This window comes from Macrosteles quadrilineatus, unplaced genomic scaffold (assembly GCF_028750875.1).
Source record: "Macrosteles quadrilineatus isolate MER2022 unplaced genomic scaffold, UCM_ALF_1.0 Scaffold_3__2_contigs__length_128488019, whole genome shotgun sequence".
Taxonomy (NCBI): Eukaryota; Metazoa; Arthropoda; class Insecta; order Hemiptera; family Cicadellidae; genus Macrosteles; species Macrosteles quadrilineatus.
Genome location: NW_026542596.1, coordinates 13,285,739 through 13,307,658, shown reverse-complemented (window position 1 = coordinate 13,307,658; position 21,920 = coordinate 13,285,739). Strand labels below are relative to the sequence as shown.

Genomic DNA, 21,920 nt, shown 5'->3' with positions numbered 1-21,920 from the left:
TTGAAAACTAGGACAAATGAAATTTTGATATTTTTTTAAATAATTTAAAAACTCGGACAAATGAAAACTCGGACAGTTGATTTAACGAAATATTATTATTATTTAAACCATACTCGGACAGTTGAAAACTCGGACACTTGATATTTCGATATTTTTTAAAATAATTTAATAAACTCGGACAAATGAAAACTCGGAAAGTTGATTTATCTAATTATTATTAGTTATTTAACAAAACTCGGACAGTTGAAAACTCGGACAAATGATTTTTCAAATATTTTGTAATTTTTAACAAACTCGGACAGTTGAAAACTCGGACAAATGAACCTCACCCTTAGTTACTAGTTACTATTTTTAAAGGTAATGCTCCATTGTCTCCTGCTTTCACTCTTCACACCTTTGCCACAAGCATCACAAATCTGGTGATAAATTTAAATTTGCTTTTGTTTTTGACTTTTTGTCAACAAAAAACTGATCTCAGAGAACACCTCACAACTGGCGGTATATGCAATGACAGCTCTAATTTTAACTCTCCACTACAGACAATGTATGAGAGATATTGTGTGCATGCTCTCATGTTAAGGGTTGAATCCTTATTTAATTCAAAAGTAAATTTTGTTATTTTCAGAACCTGAACTAAGTTTGAAAACCTATAAAATCTGGTACAACATTGTTCCAATACTTGGTCTAGAAAAAGACATGTTGTGCACTCTCACAATTCAGATGTTGGTAAGTTATGAATGCTAGTACTTTTTATTCTATTTCTTATATTAATTAAAGTTTTCAAAAAAAAATTTATTTTTAATAAAACAACCAATTTTTTTGTTAATAAAAATTAACTACGAACTCCAGATTAAATCAAACTAGGTGTACAATGCAGTTGTCTGCTTGCAATAAGTCAATGTTACAACTGTTTCTTTTAAATGAAATATATACTTGCAGTACCTATCCAATGTCAATGGTATATTTGGTTCACATAAATGGAATGTCTATTTGCAGTATCCAAAGTCAATTATAAGTCTGGTTTACGTAAATGAATTGTCTACTAGCAGGAACCAAAGTCTATCTTTCATCTGGTTCTCATAAATTTCATGTCTACTTGACGCATCCAATGTCAATGATATATTTGGTTCGCATAAATACAATATCTATTTTCAGTATACAAGTTGATGGTACGCATGGTTCACTTAAATGGAATGTCCATTTACAGGTTATAAAGTACTGTATATCGGTACATCTCACGTAAACGAACTGTTTACTTGCAGTATCCAAATTTAATGGTACATTTGGTTTACGTAAATAAATTGTCTACTTGCAGTATCCTAAATCAATGGTACACCTGCTTCACATAAATGAGAAGAGAAATCTATCCAAACTCAATGGTATCTTTGGTTCACATTAATAGAATTCCTATTTGTAGTGCCTATTCAAAGTCTGCATTAATGGTACGTCTAGTTCACATAAATGAAATAAAAAGTCTACTTGCAGTACATCCCAACTAAATGATAGGCCTATATTTAGTTCACATAAATGGAATGGCAATTTTGGGTATTTAAAAGTCAATGGTGCGTCAACCTAATTCCGGTGACCCTAATTATTGGTTATTCATTTTGTAGTAAATTATGCTCAAGACATTAATCCGATTGTTCTTCCCCCTTTCTCTGTACGGTATTTGTAATGTGCTATCTTAGATAATTCGTTGACTAACATATGCTGCGACTCTTGTTTACCTTTTTATTGCTACTAGCCACCATACCCGCGCTTTGCAACGGGAAGAGATCGCTTAAGAGAATAATTATTATTCCATAGATCTGCTTTATTAACAAACTTACTTTAGGTGACCAATCTAACCCTTTATATATCATATTATAGCTATTACTTAAAAACTACACTTTAGTAATACCATTGACAATTAGATACTAAAGTATTAATAGTTGTATTAATAGTCAAAAGTAATATGTTTGTTTTCAGACAAGTGAACAGTTGGGTGGCAGTGTGGAAGGCAAAGCAGGCACTTGGCGACTTCAAGAGTGCAACACAAGTGTTATGGCAGAGATCATGGAGTGTGTAAAACACATAAATGACCAGGAGATGGCTTCTGCAGCATTGTACTGGGTAAATATTTGGCATGGATAGATTATTTTTTTTTTATTTAAGCCTTCTTTACCTCAATTAATAATGTAGTGGATGGCAGAGTAAGTCTTCATTAATAAAACACCTCTCACTATTTTTGTTGTCAAAGCTTTCAATGTGTCTTGGCCTATCCATCCTCGGAATATCCTTGGCAACCCATCTTGAAGGTCTAATAAGAATGAGCGTATGAGGAGTCACCTTCCTGAGGAGAAACTGATCGGTTGACTGCAGGCATTTATCAGGTGCTTGGATTTAAGGAAGCATATTTTGTCACGGATTGAATCAAAGGATTGGTTTGTCTGTGACATCTGCAAACCACTCCTTCATTAGGTGATAGCCGTGGTAAGTTGTATTGGGTCTGTATAGCAATCACTCACTGCCACCACAACATGCTAGTGCTGTCATCCCTTAATGATTAAGTACAGTCATGACAACGGCTATGGCCCCATGACTGGGACAAAATCACGACCTTCGAAATTGTTAAATTGAATCCATATTTTCAACCATCTGCACGTCTTAAGATCAGTGGGAGTTTACAAGCTATATCAGAATTCAACATGATTTTTTATTGCAGGTAGTGAACCACATCCCTCCCGGTGCTGACCAGGTGGCGGCCGTGACACTGTGTCATCATCAGACTCAGTACTGGCACAGTCAGGACAACAGTGACAAGTCTCGGGCCTGCCTCGCCAAGGTAACTCTACTTGATGACAAAAAGATTGTATTTATGTATATTATTTCATTTTTATATCTTATTTGCAGCTGGAAATTGTCTCAACTGCAGGAATTAAGAAAATACAATTTTGTTATCAAGACATTCTTTCCCATGTTTATAACTGTTGAAATAACTAAATAGCTAAATTACAAGAAGTTTTGAATGGAACACTATCACCAGCCTGTATCTTGACTTAAACAAGGCTTTTTATTCCTTGGGACATGATCTTATTCTAACTAAACTTCAAAATTTTGGAATCCAGCGAACATCTCTGAAATGGTTTGCAAGTTATATAAAAGGGCGATGCCAAATGGTAGAAATAAAACACACAACAAAAGGGTTTACTGATACTGTCAGATCTGAATTGCTACCGACTAACAGAGGAGTTCCCCAGGGCTCTGTCCTAGGGCCAGTTCTGTTTGGGCTGTTTATTAATGAGTTCCCGGAACACCTTGAGGAATACAGCAAGATGGTCATGTATGCAGACGACACTGTGCTGCTTACAGCAAACAGAAACATAGATCAACTAGAAGTAAACACCTATATTGCTTTCAATATGACACAGGACTACTGTATGAAAAATGAATTAGTCCTCAATGAAAGTAAGACCAAGCAAATGACTTTTGGAAATAAAAAGTCTACAGTATCTGAAATGCCCAACCTGGCAGCAGCTGAAGAAATCAAACATCTAGGTGTCATAATTGATGAAAATTTATCCTGGGATCATTATGTAGCTTGTCTTTGCCAAAAACTCGGGGCCAGCTCGCTTTGCCATAAAACGAATCAAAGAGACTAGTACCCCTGAGGCAACGAGGACTGCATACCATACATTGTTTGAAAGCCATGTACGCTATAGTATTACTGTCTGGGGTGGATCCACTATGGACAATCTTAACCGGGTCCTGGTTATGCAGAAAAGGGCTATCAGAATAATAGCAGGCTTAAGTAAAGAACAAAGCTGTAAAGATACCTTCAAAAACCTTAACATCCTGACGGTGACTTCCATCTACATCCTAGATACTGTTTATTACTGTGTAACCAAAGACCCGCCTAAACAAAGAGATATACATGAATACAACACCAGATATGCAGGAAACAATGTACTGCCTGCCTGCCTGGCCACAGAACAGAAATGTTTGAAAAGAAACCATTGTATGCAGGAGTGAAGATGCTAAACAAGCTACCAGACCACTTGAAAATTGGAGGCCCTGTGCTGATGAAGAGGAAGCTACGGAGATGGCTGCTAGACAAAGCTTTCTACACCCTAAATGAGTTCTTTGCATGGCAAGACCACACACAACACTGAAGAAGCTTTTCCATTTCACTTTGTATCTATTATACCAATGTTATTTATTTAAATTTGACGCTGTAACATTTCTAGATGAAATTGTAATAAAGGAATTGTCTATTGTCTATAGGAAGAGGGGAGTTATTCAACGATTCCACAATATTTTAAGGACAAACTTGTGTCCGCAAGCTGTCCGATTTTATGCAAGACTAAAAACTTTTATTAGAGTAAGGAGTTAAGGAAAGGCCAATTGGCTGATTAGGATTATTATGTACAAGGATAGGGATCAGCTAGCTTACCTGGTAGATAGAGTCCAGATTAGCCTTGATTACACATAAAACACATGACACAACACAGAAAAACTTAATATTTTAACATTAAGTTTTTCTGTGTTGTGTCATGTGTTTTATGTGTAATCAAGGCTAATCTGGACTCTATCTACCAGGTAAGCTAGCTGATTTCTATCCTTGTACATAATAATCCTTTTATTAGAGTAAGGCATTTAAACAGGAATAAAACTTCAATTGAGAAAAGAAAACCTATTCAGAAGAATCAAAAGTGGGTTAAATCCTGTAAGTGAATAATGTTATAGTAAACCACTGTATTTTTTGAGCGTAGATTTTCTTTTAAGTTTTGGCAATTTCATATAATTTACTTTATTTGAATGTATTGAAATATTTATAATAAAATTAAGTAGATATATTGAAATTCTTTTCCTTCCTGCATATTTCCAAAAGCTACAAAATACTCATTATAATGTGTTTTTTTTATACAAACTCAATGTATTTGATATAATCTCAATTAATCCTAAAAGGTATAAATAAATAATATTAATAATCCATACATTAAGAATATTAATATACATGTGAGCAATACGAATACAGATATTACACAGTTACTTAACGTATCGGATCAATAAATACAGTATTCTTAGCTTTTCTTTACATTCCACTCCCCTCATTAAATATCTACTAAAGTTACTTTCTTAAAATTGGTGTTATACGTAATCCTATTTGAAAATCAATCTATATCTATAAAAGAGGAACTATGTATGTATATATATATATGTATATACGTTATGGATTCCGAAACCGCTCAACAGATTGACTGTAATGAAACTTTCAGGCATTATTAAGCATCTTTCAAGGATGGTTCGAGTGAAGTTTGGTGCAGATCCGTCAAAAGGGCTCTGCCCCAGAGGGTTTTAAGTGGGCCAATGTCAGACTTTTTGATCTAGAATGTTTACAAATAAATATAATTTAAAAGCAGATGTTTACTTTCACCAACTGTTTTGTACGTTTGAAGTTTGAATAACAACAACATTCTGTATTAGCATTAGTCATGATTTGAAATAGTGCCACAGTGTTTCTACAGATTGCAGCACAGAAAACTATTTTACTTTTGAATGAGTCCAAATGTATTAAACCCCAATCGCAGCACACCTGTGCACTTAACAACGTTTAAATTCTCCAATGTCAAATATTAAAACATAAAAACCTTTATAAAAGTACTGTATTATAAACAATAAAAGGGATGACTTTTTTAAATGTATGACAACAGCTAATTTGCAACCAAAAGGTGAGTGAGCGTAGCGAACGAACATCAACCTGGAGGCGAGTAAGCGTAGCGAACGAGCTAACCTGAAAACAAGTGAGCGCAGCAAACGATTTCCAACTTGAAGGTGAGTGAGCGTAGCGAACGAACTTCAACAAGGACGTGATTGAGCCATGCGAATACTTATGAAGTTAAGCGGGGCAAAGCCCGCGGGTACAGCTAGTTACTTATAAAAAATATAGTAATATTAAAAAAAATTTGCAACATAGTGCTTATTCGACACTAAATGTGTGGCAATACCAGCGCTCACACAGGCCGGGAGCCTGATGTATTGCTCTGACATCACAGCAGCGGCGTGGTGGGGAGCCAAACTCGCTTGGCCTAGCCCTTGTACATCTCTAGCCCTGAAACAAAGATGTACTGTATAAGTGTGTGTGATTGTTAGGTTCAGAAGAAGTACCTGACGTTGCACACGAGCCACTACCTGCATCTGTTTGGCCTGGGGAAAGCTGAGTACCTTCAGCTGGTGTTACTACCTCAAGATCTGATCAGTGCATTGTACAACGACCCGAGCATCCTGCAGCGCAAAACAGCCTCCCTTACTCAGTGTCCAGGTGGGTAATGTGGTACAGAGTTAACAGACACAGTTGTAGGCATAGTCGTGTTTCATACATTGACAAAGCAGGAGGTGGAGTTGATTAGAAAGCTGAGCAATGTGAAGTTAGTCATTAGGGAATTGTACTTATAAATTCTTAGGCATCACAGTGGATCAAAAATTGACTTGGCAAAATCATATTGGTGAAGTAGTAAAAAAATTAAATAAAGCACATTTTATGTTCATTATTTTATCTAAATCGGTTGACATATCCACTCTCATGATGGTTTATTATGGTTATGTCTATCACTTGTTTCATTATGGTGTGATCTTCTGGGGAAATTCAGATAGGAGAAAAAAAGTTTTTAAAATGCAAAAGAGAATTATCCGTATTATTTTTGATCTTAAAGGAAAAAATCCTGTAAGAGTATTTTTAAAAATCATAAAATTCTTACTTTTCCCAGTATATACATATAGTTTAAGACAAAATTTATCAAATTTTCCAAATAACTCTGATTTTCACAACTATAACACAAGACAAAAGAATAGCCTTACATACCCTAGACATAACACCTCCACCATTGAACATTCTCCATATTACTCTGGTATAAAACTGTATAATAGCCTGCCTAGCACCATAAAGGGTTTGACAGATTTTAAAAGATTTAAAACCAGTTTATTCATATTGTTGTCAGATAAATGCTGCTACAAGATCGGGGACTTTTTCAATTAGCTATTAGTATGTCAAATCAATAGTTATGTATATCAATGTAAAGTTATGTTTATTCTTGACTTGACACAATTCATGTATACAAATGTACTGTTTGAATAAAGGATTTTTTGATTTGATTTGATTTGATTTGATTACTGTGTTTAACAGACATCAACAAAGCGGTGCAGCTGATCGGCAAGCTGCATGATGTGAATGTGGTTGGTATCCAGCAGGAATTGCTGAGTGAGTGGTTGTATCCTGGAGACAACATGCCTCTGGATACCTCCTGTGACGACATCACTCAGAACATCGCAGCCTTCCACAACGGGCCTAGTGTGCCTGACGACAGTGACAATATCATCAGGTTTGTTTCACTTGATTACAACCTACAAACAAATTTACTTTTCGCCAAACTACAGTACACTGTTTTCATTGGCTTTCCAAGCAAGGATTTAGCCCGGAAAACAGCTGTTTGTCACCTTCACAATGCACTTTTTTGCTACACTACTGTGAAATCACACTTTTTCTTTATATTTTTACCACCTGCAAAAATTCATCCTTACATTGTTTACTACGCAAACAAAAAGAATGTTTACTATGCAAAAGTAATGTTACTATCTTTTTTTGTTTTATCCGACATAAAAAAACAAACATTTGTCATTGTTTCATCAATTTTTTCAATATGCAACAACCAAAACTGTACGATCTGTACGAGCAATGTAAATTTGAACTTAAAATAGAAGGCCTAACCTTAAAAATGCTATTAGTTTTGAAATGTTCCTAACTGTAATAAAGAAATATTCCAATTTCCAATATAAAATAGAAGTGTAGCGAAAAGTAACGTTCAAAACACAAGTGAAAATGGGTCATTCATTACATATTCTCGACCATATTTAAAGTGCTGGATAAATCTCGCACTTCAAACATATTTTCTCAAATATGTAATGACTCACCTTTTACACTTGTTATGAAATGACACCAGCTGATTATAATAAATGGCAATGAGTGGTTATAAACAAAAATTTCATGATTGGTAGCCTCTGGACCATACAGCAACAATAATAATGGTTTAATTTACCTCTGTCAATATGGTCCTTAGGTAGTTTGTCACTACTGCAGTTTCGTGCTCGTGGAGCACATCTTCAGGTGAAGGTCAAAAAGTTAAAACATTTTCCTCGCGTGAAGGTAGTCAATTTTTGAAAACACACCAAAAAACACATAGCACACGAACGGTACGAAAAAAAAACATTTATAAACTTGGCCAATACATTAAAACGTTCACACGGGGTTCGGCGCCGGTATACATTATTTAGTGTATACACTATTTTACCCCCTGTGTAACGTTTTAATGTATTGGCCAAGTTTATAAATGTTTTTGTTTTTTTTTTGTACCGTTTGTGTGTTATGTGTTTTTCGGTGTTTTTTCAAAAATTGACGACCTTCACGTGAGGAAAATGTTTTAACTTTATGACCTTCACCTGAAGATGTGCTCCACGAGCATGAAACTGCAGTAGTGACAAACTACCCAAGGACCATATTGACAGAGGTAAATTAAACCATTATTATAAACAAAAACAAAAACATAACCTCTCTTTGAAGTTTAGTGATTTTAAGTTCTTTGGGAATACATAATGGATGTGTACATCTTTTCGTTACTAGACGAGCACTATAACCACTCAGCCACCTAGATATTCAATTAATTGATGTAGTCTCTGTAGTATGCCTGATATTATGTCAGTGTCAGGAGTTACATTTGTTTCAGTGTTTGTAATTTTTTTCTGTGTTTTTAAAATTTAAAATGTGTTAGTTTTGTTATCAATGTTATTATGTCAGGTCAAGAGCTCCACACAACAGTGTCATTGATGTCAATGTTTTAGATCTGGTTAATGTTGTTTTGTTTATTTCAGTTTTGATTGCATATGAAACATTTTACTATGCTAGCAAAAAGATTTTACATTTAGGTTTTGAGATTCAAGTTTGGGTAACCTATTTTAATTTTTCAAGTTTAGATTTTGAAATTAGAATTTTTGGTTTTGACCATCACTAGTTTCTTGCATATCACAACATTAATAAATACATATGCATTTAGAATATCAATAGCTTAATATGTAACATTTGCTTGTTGTGGTAGGGCGTGCTACGTTCTGGAGAGCATGGACATGGAGAAGGCTGCCAAGTACCTGGTGAACTACGCCAGTCTACACAACAGCAGTGAGATGAGGCCGACGTCTGTCAGGCTGCGCGGACTGCAGTGTCTCAGTTGTGTGGCCACACCTGATGTTATAGTGGAGACTACGGGCACTACGTTGGACAAACTCAGGTACTGAAAACGGTTTCAGTTTTACAATAAATCAGAGTGTTCACTTAGTAATTATTTTGATCCATCGTGCTTCGCTCTTGTGTACCCTTCATATTCAACTTATTTCATCATAATTCAACTTTATTTGCCTTATTGTATTTCCTTGATTTCCAGAAAAAGCTTTGTAAGAGTTGTATTCATGTTGAAATAAACCTATAATTAGTACTGAAGTAATAATAATTTTGACTTTTGAGAATCATAAGAAAGTTTGAGACTGATAAGAAAGATGCTAATTTAAAATTGTTTTGCGGGGATATCTAGACTAAAAAAGCGTTGTTGTTTAATTCAATCTTAGAACCTTTATCTTAGAACCTTTACCTTTAGTACCTTTATGTACTGTATGTGGTCACTGTATGAGATTGATTTTGCTCCTGTTGACTTATCTTTTGTCACATTTGTATACAAGTAATAGAACAGAAATTTTTTAAATTAATTGGTATTGAGAATTGATTTTTTTAGGTAGGTACCGATATCTAGAATCGATCAATTTGGCTATCCATCAACACATCTTTAATAATTAGTAAATGTTCTTTTCTTACTCACTTTATTTGTACCACAGGAGTAGTATGCAGAGTCTAATGTTTGTCTCGGAGCTAGAGAAGTTAGGTCTAGTCTGGTCTCTGACAGAGTTTGAGGCTTGTGACAAGGAGAAGATTGTCCGCATGTTGATCAACAAGGCCAGCCCGGCCGCTGTACAGCTGGGGACAGCCATGGCCAACGCCTTCCACATTGCCAATCCTGGCTACTGGGACCGCCTGCTGTCTCTCATGACATCCTACACCATGGTGTGTTATTTAAAAGCTTTTGTATTATGTTGTGGACATTACAATTTAATATTGTTATTGTATAATATAATATATTTCATTCCGCTTTATAAAATGTTGATTCTCAATTCTGGATGTGATTCTAATTGTTGCCAAAGTGAGATGTATTACGAATATAAAACAAAAGGTTTATAATTAACTAGGAAGTTTATTTGATTATTTTCAGAACGATTTTCAAAAGGTAAATGTGTTGATAAGATAGGTAAAATTTTCAAGATGTTGAATCAACGTTTGACCGTAAAAAAGTAGTGATTGGCCTATTAAAAAGCTACTGAATTTTCCAATTTGTCTACCTAGATGGAGGAGCTGATCACTGTGTTGCCAGACTTGACCTATCTTTGTCACTTGTTGGACAGTTCCATCTTCACTGCGGCTTGGAACTGTGCCCTAGTAACTCCTCTTGTCAAAAGTACGTTAACATTTCTTTTCTTTAGCTAACAATTTATTTTACACGATTTATGTATGCATGCATAGTTTACCTTCTCACTAAATCAACATTTTTGTTTAAAATTTATGTGATACTTTGGCGGAAATATTTGAATGAAAATAGGAATAAAACCCAATTATTAATTACAGTTTACTAGGTATTTAACTAGTTAAAACATGCATATGTTATGTTGTAGCTTAGAAAAAAAATTAATAAGTGTACCTTAGTATGAAAATATGAGGAAATTATTTCAGGAGTATTTTATAAACTTTGGAACTTTTTAAAAGTAATTGCACCTACATTGGAAATTTATTTTTCTGGTCAGCCAACCTGACCAGAACAGATCTGAAGCCGAGTCGGCGCTCCTTCACTGCAGCCAGTCTCTCATTCACAGAACAATGTCAGCTCTCAACGAGTGAAGTACCTTTACCCTTGTTTTGTTTTGTGGTTTTTTATTGTTTTTGCTATGGATAATGGACAAGAAACTTAAGCAATTCAAAGTTAATAGACAACAATTGAATACAACACATTTAAGACACCCTCGAGAAAGTGGGTTAAAGAGTTTTATGAAGGAAGACCACAGACAAAGTGGATACTAGGCAACTAGGAATGTTTTGGAGAATCGATCGGCAAAAGTTGATTCCAATACCGATACCCATCACGCCCGCACGATTGGAAAATTACCGCTATCGCGGGAAGATCGTGCAAGACGACGATGTTGTCGACCCGATATTTAGACGTTGGTATAGGTATCGAGAATCAATCGGCAAAAGTTGATTCCAATACCGATACCCATCACGTCTGCACGATCGGAAAATTACCGACATTGCGGAAAAATCGCGCAAGACGACGATTCTGTCGATCCGGCTGTGGAAGATGTTCATGATTTTTTCATTGCACTTTTTTTTGTAATCGTTAAATTAATTTAAAATTCAAGATATCTTGTAAAACATTTGTTGTGGTTTTCAAGATTTGTATTTCTCTGCAACTAAATAACAGTACATAATTTAATGTGTTCAGAATATCAATTTTAAAGGAACAATTATTTGCAATATCACATTATATAATTATTTATAACTAGCTGTACCCGTGGGCTTTGCCCCGCTTAACTTCATAAGTATTCGCATGGCTCAATCACGTCCTGGTTGAAGTTCGTTCGCTACGCTCACTCACCTTCAAGTTGGAAATCGTTCGCTGAGCTCACTTGTTTTCAGGTTAGCTCGTTCGCTACGCTTACTCGCCTCCAGGTTGAAGTTCGTTCGCTACGCTCACTCACCTTTTGGTTGCAAATTAGCTGTTGTCATACATTTAAAAAAGTCATCCCTTTTATTGTTTATAATACAGTACTTTTATAAAGGTTTTTATGTTTTAATATTTAACATTGGAGAATTTAAACGTTGTTAAGTGCACAGGTGTGCTACGATTGGGGTTTAATACATTTGGACTTATTCAAAAGTAAAATAGTTTTCTGTGCTGCAATCTGTAGAAACACTGTGGCACTATTTCAAATCATGACTAATGCTAATACAGAATGTTGTAGTTATTCAAACGTACAAAACAGTTGGTGAAAGTAAACATCTGCTTTTAAATTATATTTATTTGTAAACATTCTAGATCAAAAAGTCTGACATTGGCCCACTTAAAACCCTCTAGGGCAGAGCCCTTTTGACGGATCTGCACCAAACTTCACTCGAACCATCCTTGAAAGATGCTTAATAATGCCTGAAAGTTTCATTACAATCTGTCGAGCGGTTTCGGAGTCCATAACGTATATACACATATATATACATACATAGTTCCTCTTTTATAGATATAGATATAAGGCCCGGCGCATATTAAGGTACAGAACAGGGAAGTGCAGCCCCACTTGTGGACTGTGTACATTTGTGGACGAGACACAAGTGTTGTTCACTAGTCTTGTACAATGAATCTAGAGGAGAATTAATAGAAATGGTGCGTGTTTATCCTGTTTTGTTCGATACCAGTCATAGCAAATGTATTAAGGACTAAGGAGTAATAAAAAAAATGAAATTTGGGAGAAAATACAAAGAAAACCCAACATTGCAGAAATTTTTATTTTTCTTTCTTGTGAAGCAGAAATAGTAAATTTAGATCAGCATCTGATAAGCTATCCAACCATATGCTACACTATTGAGCTTTAGGTCTGCTTATGTTTGCTTTAATTGAATAAATAAATATAGGATGGAGAGGACACAGCTAACTCACCTGATGAAAGGTTGCAGATGAGTCAAAGAACACATAAAATCACACACACATAATATACTTAATATTTCGCCTCTTTCAGAGGCTTCTTCAGAAGTAGGCCTAGATGGTAGTTACAAAACAACAGTTTAAATAGGATGACATCCTATTTAAACTGTTGTTTTGTAACTACCATCTAGGCCTACTTCTGAAGAAGCCTCTGAAAGAGGCGAAATATTAAGTATATTATGTGTGTGTGATTTTATGTGTTCTTTGACTCATCTGCAACCTTTCATCAGGTGAGTTAGCTGTGTCCTCTCCATCCTATATTTATTTATTCAATCCAAGCTAAATGCTTTTTCCTAAAAACATAACCTTAAAGTGACAAATCTTTTCACTCTTTCCTTTACTCCTTTCTTTCCTTAGTGTTACTGTCCAACTATCCTATCCACTATGAACCTTTCTTCCTTTTGGCTAAAACAAGCCAAACAACATGCTTTCAAATTATCAAAAATTACCTGTCATGTACATTTCCTGAGTTCTTGCCTTACTCTAGGCCTAACTCCAGTGGGCCTAACTGTAAAACCAGCCATCAGTGGCATGCCCCCTAATATGTGGCCTGCTATATTAGCCCTAGCCTACAAACAATCAATAGATTTGACTAAATCTGTCCTACAACTGTACTCTGAACAAATGTATAACCACAGAAAGGCTCTTTCTGACCTCACAAAGCTGATTTTGAATGACAAACCACAACTAGCAGATAATCTCAATTCAATAGCACAGAAAGCCTTAATTAATATGAACAAAGAAGCTGAAAGAAAACTCAGAAAACTCTCTAACCTTTGTATCAAACATATACATCAATATGGATCTATAGGCCTAGTCCAACAAACCCAACCACATCAGGTTCCTCTAATCTCAGATAGGCCTTGTCTGGCCTCCCTCTTAGGACTACCTATACCAGTAGGCCAAAAACCCTTTCTACCTAAACCACCGAAGATTCCTACTTCCGCATTCAAGAGCAATTCTGTCCCAAACAACCCTGAAACCTCTACAAATGACCAACAAGTTTGCAACTTATCCAACCACCAGCTCTCAGAAATAGAAAAAACAGTTTTGACCAAGGGTCTCAGTTTTTGTCCCACACCCCGTTTTGACCATTTTGGCCTAGTTAAAGACATCATGTCGCTAGCTAGGAACCTACGTCTCAAACATTATTTCAACTCACAAGATCAAGACAACTCGAAATCCAACAGTGTGGCGCCCTCCCTAGCGAAGTTTGCTCCACCCTCGGACTTCGATCCCCCACCGTTACCAGCAGACCATCCGATAGAACAATACATCAACTTCTTGGTACAAAACATCTCAGATCCCACTTTCGAAAACAACGTAACCTCTACAACACTCCATAACCTCACCGAAGCCGAGAAAAAGGCCATTTCAACTTTAAAATCAAATACTGATATCATGATCCTTCCAGCTGACAAAGGCTCGACCACAGTGATAATGAATAAATCTGATTATGTGTCAGAAATCCAACGCCAGCTCAGTGATTCTTCCACCTACCTCCCTCTGAAAGAAGATCCAACTATAAAGTACACCGCTGAACTCAAGGAAATAATTTACAAACACTCCAAATCCAACAATATCTCCCCAGAAACAACAAATCTGTTAATACCAGAAGAACCCATCTGCCCAAAAATCTACATATTACCAAAAATCCACAAAGGCATAACACCACCGCCAGGAAGGCCCATAGTATCAGGCTGCGGTTCTTTAACGGAACGTATCTCTTCATACGTAGACGCCTATCTACAACCGCTAGTACAAAACTTGGCCTCATATATCAAGGACTCCAATGATTTTTTGCAAAAACTTAACAATGTCAGACAACCACTCCCCGCTAACACTCTCATGGCCACTATTGATGTCACCTCACTCTACACAAACATACCTCATGTCCACGGCCTAACAGCAACAGAAAACTACCTTCAAAACCGACCCAAAGGATCCCTACCCACCACTTCGTTTATAACTCAACTGATAAAATTCATTCTGGAAAAGAACTATTTCCAATTTCAGGACAAACACTTCCTACAGATCAAGGGCACTGCCATGGGTACAAGAATGGCTCCATCTTATGCTAATCTCTACATGGGGAATTATGAAGAAAAGTTTTTGTCTAGCCGTGAACACCTCCCCATCTGCTGGTTTAGATACATTGACGACATTTTCATAATTTGGACCCACGGTGAAGAATCACTACGGAAGTTCCTGGAAGACCTCAACAGTTTTGGACCGCTAAATTTCACCTGGGATTTCTCTGAGACTTCCATCAACTTTTTAGACCTTACAATTCATCTAAGGAACAATAACCTCACCACATCTATCCACATAAAACCGACCAACCACCAACAATACCTCCATTTTTCTAGTTGTCATCCAAATAACACCAAGAGATCACTTCCTTACAGTCTTGCCCTAAGGGGAAATCGCCTAATTTCAGAACCGAAAGACCGTACACAATACCAAACCCAACTTCAAAAAGCCTTCGAAAACCGAGGCTATCCTAGCACTCTCGTAAAATCTCAGATCCAAGCGGCTCAGAACCCACGTCCAACTACAAAGAAAAATACCAACCATCTTCAAGTAAATTTGATAACCACTTACCACCCTGGCCTGCAACAACTAAACAACCTCCTTAAAACAGGTTTCAAAATCCTAGAGTCCTCCAGCCAAACCAAAAACCTCCTTTCAAGAGCCCCTTCCATAATCTATAGGCAACCCCCAAATTTGAGGAATATGCTAGTCCACCCAAAACTCCCAAATCCATCAAAAATACCATCTGAGAAACCAAGACCGGGCTCATACCCATGCAATGAAAACCGATGTAAATCTTGCCAGATACACCATCCTACAGAAACTTTTACCAGCACATACCATAATAAAAATTACAGAATCCAAGGCCATCATACCTGCAGCTCAGAGAACCTTATCTACCAGCTTCAATGTTCACATTGTCCAGCCCAGTACATAGGCCTAACAACCGAGACTCTCCGAAAACGCATGAACGGCCATCGACATGATGTTAAAACTAGCAAAGAAAAACCAGTTGCACAACATGCCTTATCCCACCAACTTCTATTTGATGACTGTTTCACCATAAAAGCTCTAAAATCATTGCCAAAGAACCAATGCAATAGTTCAATGCTCAGAAGATGGGAATTAGCTTACCAGTTTGTGACCAACTCCAGAACCCAACCTAACCTCAACATTAGATAATATCCTAATATCCTCACCCTCACAGCTAACTCTTAAGTATTTATTTTCATGGACAAAACTAATTTGCTTTTCAATATACATATATATGTAAATACAATATTGCAATGTGCCTGTATTTAGTGCTTTGTGCAGTGTCAGTTGGACAACCTGTCAGACATTTTGAATTCAAAAAAAGGTCATCCTATTTAAACTGTTGTTTTGTAACTACCATCTAGGCCTACTTCTGAAGAAGCCTCTGAAAGAGGCGAAATATTAAGTATATTATGTGTGTGTGATTTTATGTGTTCTTTGACTCATCTGCAACCTTTCATCAGGTGAGTTAGCTGTGTCCTCTCCATCCTATATTTATTTATTCAATCCAAGCTAAATGCTTTTTCCTAAAAACATAACCTTATGTTTGCTTTAGTGGTTTGAAGACTACAATCAGAATCAGAATCAGAATCAGAATCAGAATAGCTTTATTCAAGATTTATACATTATATACCTACATGAAATATATGCATAAATACAGAATGGCGTCAAAACAGCTTATTACTAATTAAAAATACTTGGTTAAACTAAATAAAACAGGAAAATTTAATTAATGTAATTACATGTTGTAAAACTCTTCAAATGAGTAAAATGCTCTATCAATTAGTAACAATTTAAGTTTTTTTTTAAAAGACCTAATGTTTTTTATATCAAATATTTCTTTTGGTAGATGGTACAAAAACCTAATACCTGCAGCTGTTGGTTTCTTGTTATAAAACTCCAGTTTGTGTTGTGTTACGGATGGATAATTTTTATGCCTGGTGTTATATCTATGATTATCCCCCAGCAGTGGCACCTTGTCTTCAGAAGCCCTCACATGCATAATAGTGTGCAATATATATGAGCTGTAAACGGTTAGAATTTTTAATTTAGGAAAATATTTTTTGGCCGATTCTTCATCATCCAGATTTAACATGATTCTTATTGCCCTTTTTTGAAGGATTAGAATACTTTGTAAATTTTGATTACTTGTAGCTCCATATAACTCAATACCAAATGTAATGTGTGAGTTGATATGTGCATGGTAAACCTTAAGCAATATCTCAAGGGAACAAAATTTTGACAGATTTCTTAAGGCAAATAAACCCGAGGAAATTTTATGTAACAATTTATCCGTATGGAGTGACCATGATAAATTCTCATCAAGCAATAAACCCAAAAATTTTGTTACCTTTACCTGAGTAATTTGGAGATCATCTACTTTAATACAGAATTCTGGATTTTTCTTTTGTGCTGTACTGAATGACATAAAATTGGTTTTATTAAAATTGAGAAATAATTTATTGAAGTTTAAGTAGTTTTTTATAGATAACAGATTGTTTTGGGCCGACTCTTGTATTTTATTAAAACATTTACCAGAAACCAACAAATTTGCATCATCAGCATATAGACACAATTTTGCCATATTATCTGTTAATGCTGTTGGCAGACCTTTAATATAACAAAGAAATAAAATGGGACCAAGAATCGAACCTTGAGGTACACCGTATTTGATACACCTCAAAGAGGATTTTACATTTCTTAATTGGTTGAAATTATTTATATGATTAATTTCCACATATTGTAATCTGTTTTCAAGGTAAGATTGAAACCAATTTAAAGCATTGTTAGCAAAACCAAAATTTTTTAAAATTGAAATTAATGTTGAATGGCAGACACTATCAAAGGCTTTACTAATATCCATAAACACCCCGACAGTGCTCTCACCCTTATCAATAGCATCAATTATAGTTTCTATCAAATCAATTGTTGCAGTGACAACAGATTTACCGGGCCTGAATCCATGTTGCTCAGTATCAAATAAGCTATTATTTTCTAAGAAATTCATTAATCGTGAATGCATGGCACGCTCATAGATTTTTGATAAGCATGGCAAAATAGATAATGGTCTGTAATTAGAAGGGTCCTTATTGCTACCAGATTTATGTAATGTTTTAATTTTAGAGATTTTTAATTTACTTGGAAATATTCCTGAAATGAAAGAAGAGTTGATTAAATGAGCCAATGGTTTAGCTAAAACATCTTTAGCACTTTTTAAAACAGGCATAGGAATTTCATCAAAACCACAGGTAAACTTGTTTTCAAAAGAAGAAAGAATCTTGTCTACTTCAGCTTCATCAACAGGCTTTAAATAAAATTTTACTGAATTTACAGGATTTGAGATTGCACCAAGAGCTCCCGAAGACAAGTCCCCAATCCTATCTACCAAACTTACAAAATGATCATTAAATATTTCGCATATATCATCAGGTTCAGTGTATTCAAAGTTACCAATTTTTAATTGGATTTCATTTTCACGAACTCGGTTTCTGTTTAGTTCCCTATTAATAATATTCCAAGTAGTTTTTGAGACATTACTGGCATTTCTTATATTGCTTTCGATATAATGTCGTTTAGTACTATTTAATTGGGCTGCGTAGCTTCTTTTCAGGTCTTTTAGCTTTTTTATTAAAAACTTATCCTTATTTACCCTAATTTCTCGGCTTAATAGTATTATTTCATCTTTAGCTAACTTAAGTTCCGGAGTAATCCAATTTTTTGATTTTGAACATGCACGAGATTTTAACTTAGGAAAGCAACTATCAAAATAAAACATAAGGATATTAAAAAATACATCATATTTTTCCTCTACAGTCGCTAAATATAAATCAGTCCACGTTTCCTGTGCAAGATAATTTTTGAATTTGGTTAAATTTTCAGGAAGGAATTTTCTACTAGATTTAATAGTAGGTTTGTTAAACTTTTGTTTAGAAGAGATGTCCCGAATTTCTAAGAGTTGAGCGTCATGATCAGAGAGCTCAGTGATTAGGCCTGATACTAAAAGATTGTTTTTAGGAATTGTAGTAAATATATTATCAAAAACATGGTCATCAAAAACATGACAAAACATGGTGTCAAATAAATTAACCAGAAACAATGATTGTAGAACCCAACATTTCCAAATCAGATACATGTTAGTACGCCAACATTACTTTAAATACATCTCATAAAAAATTCATCATTGACTTACTTGGTCTAATGCACATTGCATTGTCACTCATTTTCAATCATTATTTAGTATCATTATCATTTATCACACACATGGATCTAAGTGTCATGTTTTGCAGCTGAGTGCCCATTGAACGAGGAGAGTCATTACAGAGTGCAAAGAGTGTTAGAGATGCTTTACTCTTGTCCCATACCTCGTCAGGTGAGCAAAGTCTAAATATCACATTTGATTAGCTTAATCCTTAATCAATAATTATCATTAGTCATTCAGCATTTACATTTATACAATACTAGCTGGCCCAACAGACGTTGTCCTGGCCTAATGCGGTTTTATGACAATGCTCGTTCATTTTCAAGATGAGCTCGTTCGCATGGCTCAATCACATCCTGGTTGCAGTTCGTTCGCTACGCTCACCCACCTTTATTTAAACCAGCTGTTAAGATTCTTTAATGCCATTTAAGTATGAGTACTCATTAGGTTAACATGGGAAACTCCAGAGCCACTGGGGCTCTTGACTGGCCCTTTTGACGGATCTGCACCAAACTTCACACAAACCATCTTTGAATAATGCTTAATAATGCCTGAATGTTTCATTACAATCTGTCCAGCGGTTTTGGAGTCCAAAAAGGACAAACAAACAAACATACATTGGATTTTATATATATAGATACATACTCAGGTTTTTACAGACAAGATTCTCAAATTAAAGTCAAGTTTAGGTTATGTTTGATATCAGCATAGATAAAACATACTACCTTAGTAGATTTCTCATCCTAATAGAACAGCTGAAGACAATTTTATTGTTAGTTCTGTACGGTGTACTGCAGAGGTCGTATTTTGTTTACAATTTGTTTCGTGTTATTTCAGTTAATTAAAACCTCGTTTAACCTAATAATACGATCTAATCATAAACTATTACTCGTCCCCTAGTTATATAAAAAACCAAGAACAACAAATAAATATTCTAAAAGAACAAAGGAATATTTAGTTCCATTCTTGTTAAATAGTTTACCGGTACAGCTGAGGAATATATGTTACTATAGTGTTCTATAGAAGAAGTTAAAGAATTTATATCTAGATCTGAGTTGAAAATAACTGTGTTTTATTATATTTTATCATTGTTGTTCACTGTTCCAAATGTTTTATTGTAATTTTTGTAATAATTTATTAATTGTTAAATCAGTTTATTACTGTTACTTTTTTCATTGTTTATAAATAATTGTTAAAATCTGACTACTTTAGATTCTATGATTGGTTTGACATATTATTGAATTCTGTGTCATGGTATAGTTTACTTACAGAAAACAAGGGAAACAAAAGACTGAATGAATAAAAACGCACTGTGAAATAACAAAAATTAAAATTATAATAATTGCTGCACACAAGCCAAAAATGTTTTTTATAGCTAAATTTTATGTGTTTTGTAAATTTGTATTTTTTGGAAATAAATAAATAAATAAAGTTATTTGTACAGTAGAACCTTGATAGTTCCACATTCCCTAAAGTTTGACACTCCCTATAGTTCGACACAAACCGTGATGTGCCGATTTGGTTCAAATGTCGGCAGCGGCTGATGACGGTTTCACCACGAGGTAAAAAACTATAGCCTTCTTATTGTTTTATGCACACAAAAACTCAATACATAACTATTATACACTTTTTCTAACAACATCCAAAGTGCATATCAGTTGTATATTACAAACTATTCTATACAGTAAGAAGACAAAGAAAATACAATAGAGATGTCAGTTGAGAAGTTTGTTTATTTTTGTCAAGTTTTATACTACTGTATCCATTAAATTTGTTTGCTTTATCTCGTGTTTTAAATAATCCTGTGTGTACTGTAAATGTCCAAAATATTTCAACATTCGGTAGTTTAACTTCTCCTTAGTCGACAAAGTCGAGGTTCTACTATACTTGTGTTTTATATCTGTTTTATATCCAGTATTTATCGTATATAATGAACTCCTAGTAATGAATCTGATACGTCATCAGCCAAGTATCCTATGTAAATTCTTCAAAATGTAATAAAGAACTTAAGAAACGTCTGACATTAGATAATTCAACATACATTATTTACAGGTGGATCTATCAACAATGCAACACCACTGCCAGAGACTTGGTGTAGAAGAGTTCACTGTAAGATTGCAACCTTTCCTCTCACTGACTCACATGTCCAGCTCCCCTTCAACTGATAACAAACTTACAAATGGAGATTTCAAGTTTTGACTTACACTATTGGTGCATTGCAAGCTGCCTGTCAGTACCCTAATAATGAAACAAACTGTATGTTTAGTTGTGACCAAGAGAAGAAAAACAGAATTGATAAGGATCCTATTTTAACCAGTTATCTATCCTAAGATGTGGCTCTGCCTTTACCTATTGTGATAATTACCTTTTAAAAATTAGCTTGTAAGAAGTATACTGTATGGAAACTAGAGATTAAATACCTTTTTTGTTGCCACTGTAATCAGATTTTTATGCTAAAAAATAAAAATGATATTTAACTTCATTCTGCAATAAAAATCTAACTTTAATAACACTTGTATACAATTGTGCCAACTTATAAGCCCTGTTGTAGAGCTAATACACTATCACTGTAAGTTATTTTATATCAAATAGTTTATATATAATTTTATAACTTTTTGTAATGTATATTTTATAAATACAATTTTCTTAATCGATGCTTAATCTTTTATTACTACTACAGTAAAAGTGATAATGGTTATCTCATGAAGATATATAAATAAATGTTTTAAACATTGTTACATGAACTTATTTCTATGCAATACAATTTGCAAGTAGATAAA

At 34.9% G+C, this 21,920-nt stretch overlaps 1 protein-coding gene across 1 annotated transcript in view; it reads left to right on the top strand.

Annotated features, from left to right (window-relative positions):
* LOC128989007 (kinetochore-associated protein 1-like) overlaps nucleotides 1-21,704 on the top strand; it is an 81,657-nt gene extending 59,953 nt beyond the window's left edge. The window contains exons 33-42 of the mRNA XM_054410860.1: nucleotides 626-726; nucleotides 1,969-2,112; nucleotides 2,705-2,824; nucleotides 6,133-6,301; nucleotides 7,163-7,358; nucleotides 9,126-9,314; nucleotides 9,913-10,138; nucleotides 10,475-10,586; nucleotides 19,229-19,311; nucleotides 21,193-21,704. Coding sequence (XP_054266835.1) covers nucleotides 626-726; nucleotides 1,969-2,112; nucleotides 2,705-2,824; nucleotides 6,133-6,301; nucleotides 7,163-7,358; nucleotides 9,126-9,314; nucleotides 9,913-10,138; nucleotides 10,475-10,586; nucleotides 19,229-19,311; nucleotides 21,193-21,339 — 1,487 coding nt within the window. The 3' untranslated portion in view covers nucleotides 21,340-21,704. The remainder of the gene's footprint in view (nucleotides 1-625; nucleotides 727-1,968; nucleotides 2,113-2,704; nucleotides 2,825-6,132; nucleotides 6,302-7,162; nucleotides 7,359-9,125; nucleotides 9,315-9,912; nucleotides 10,139-10,474; nucleotides 10,587-19,228; nucleotides 19,312-21,192) is intronic.
* Nucleotides 21,705-21,920: the final 216 nt, after the last annotated feature.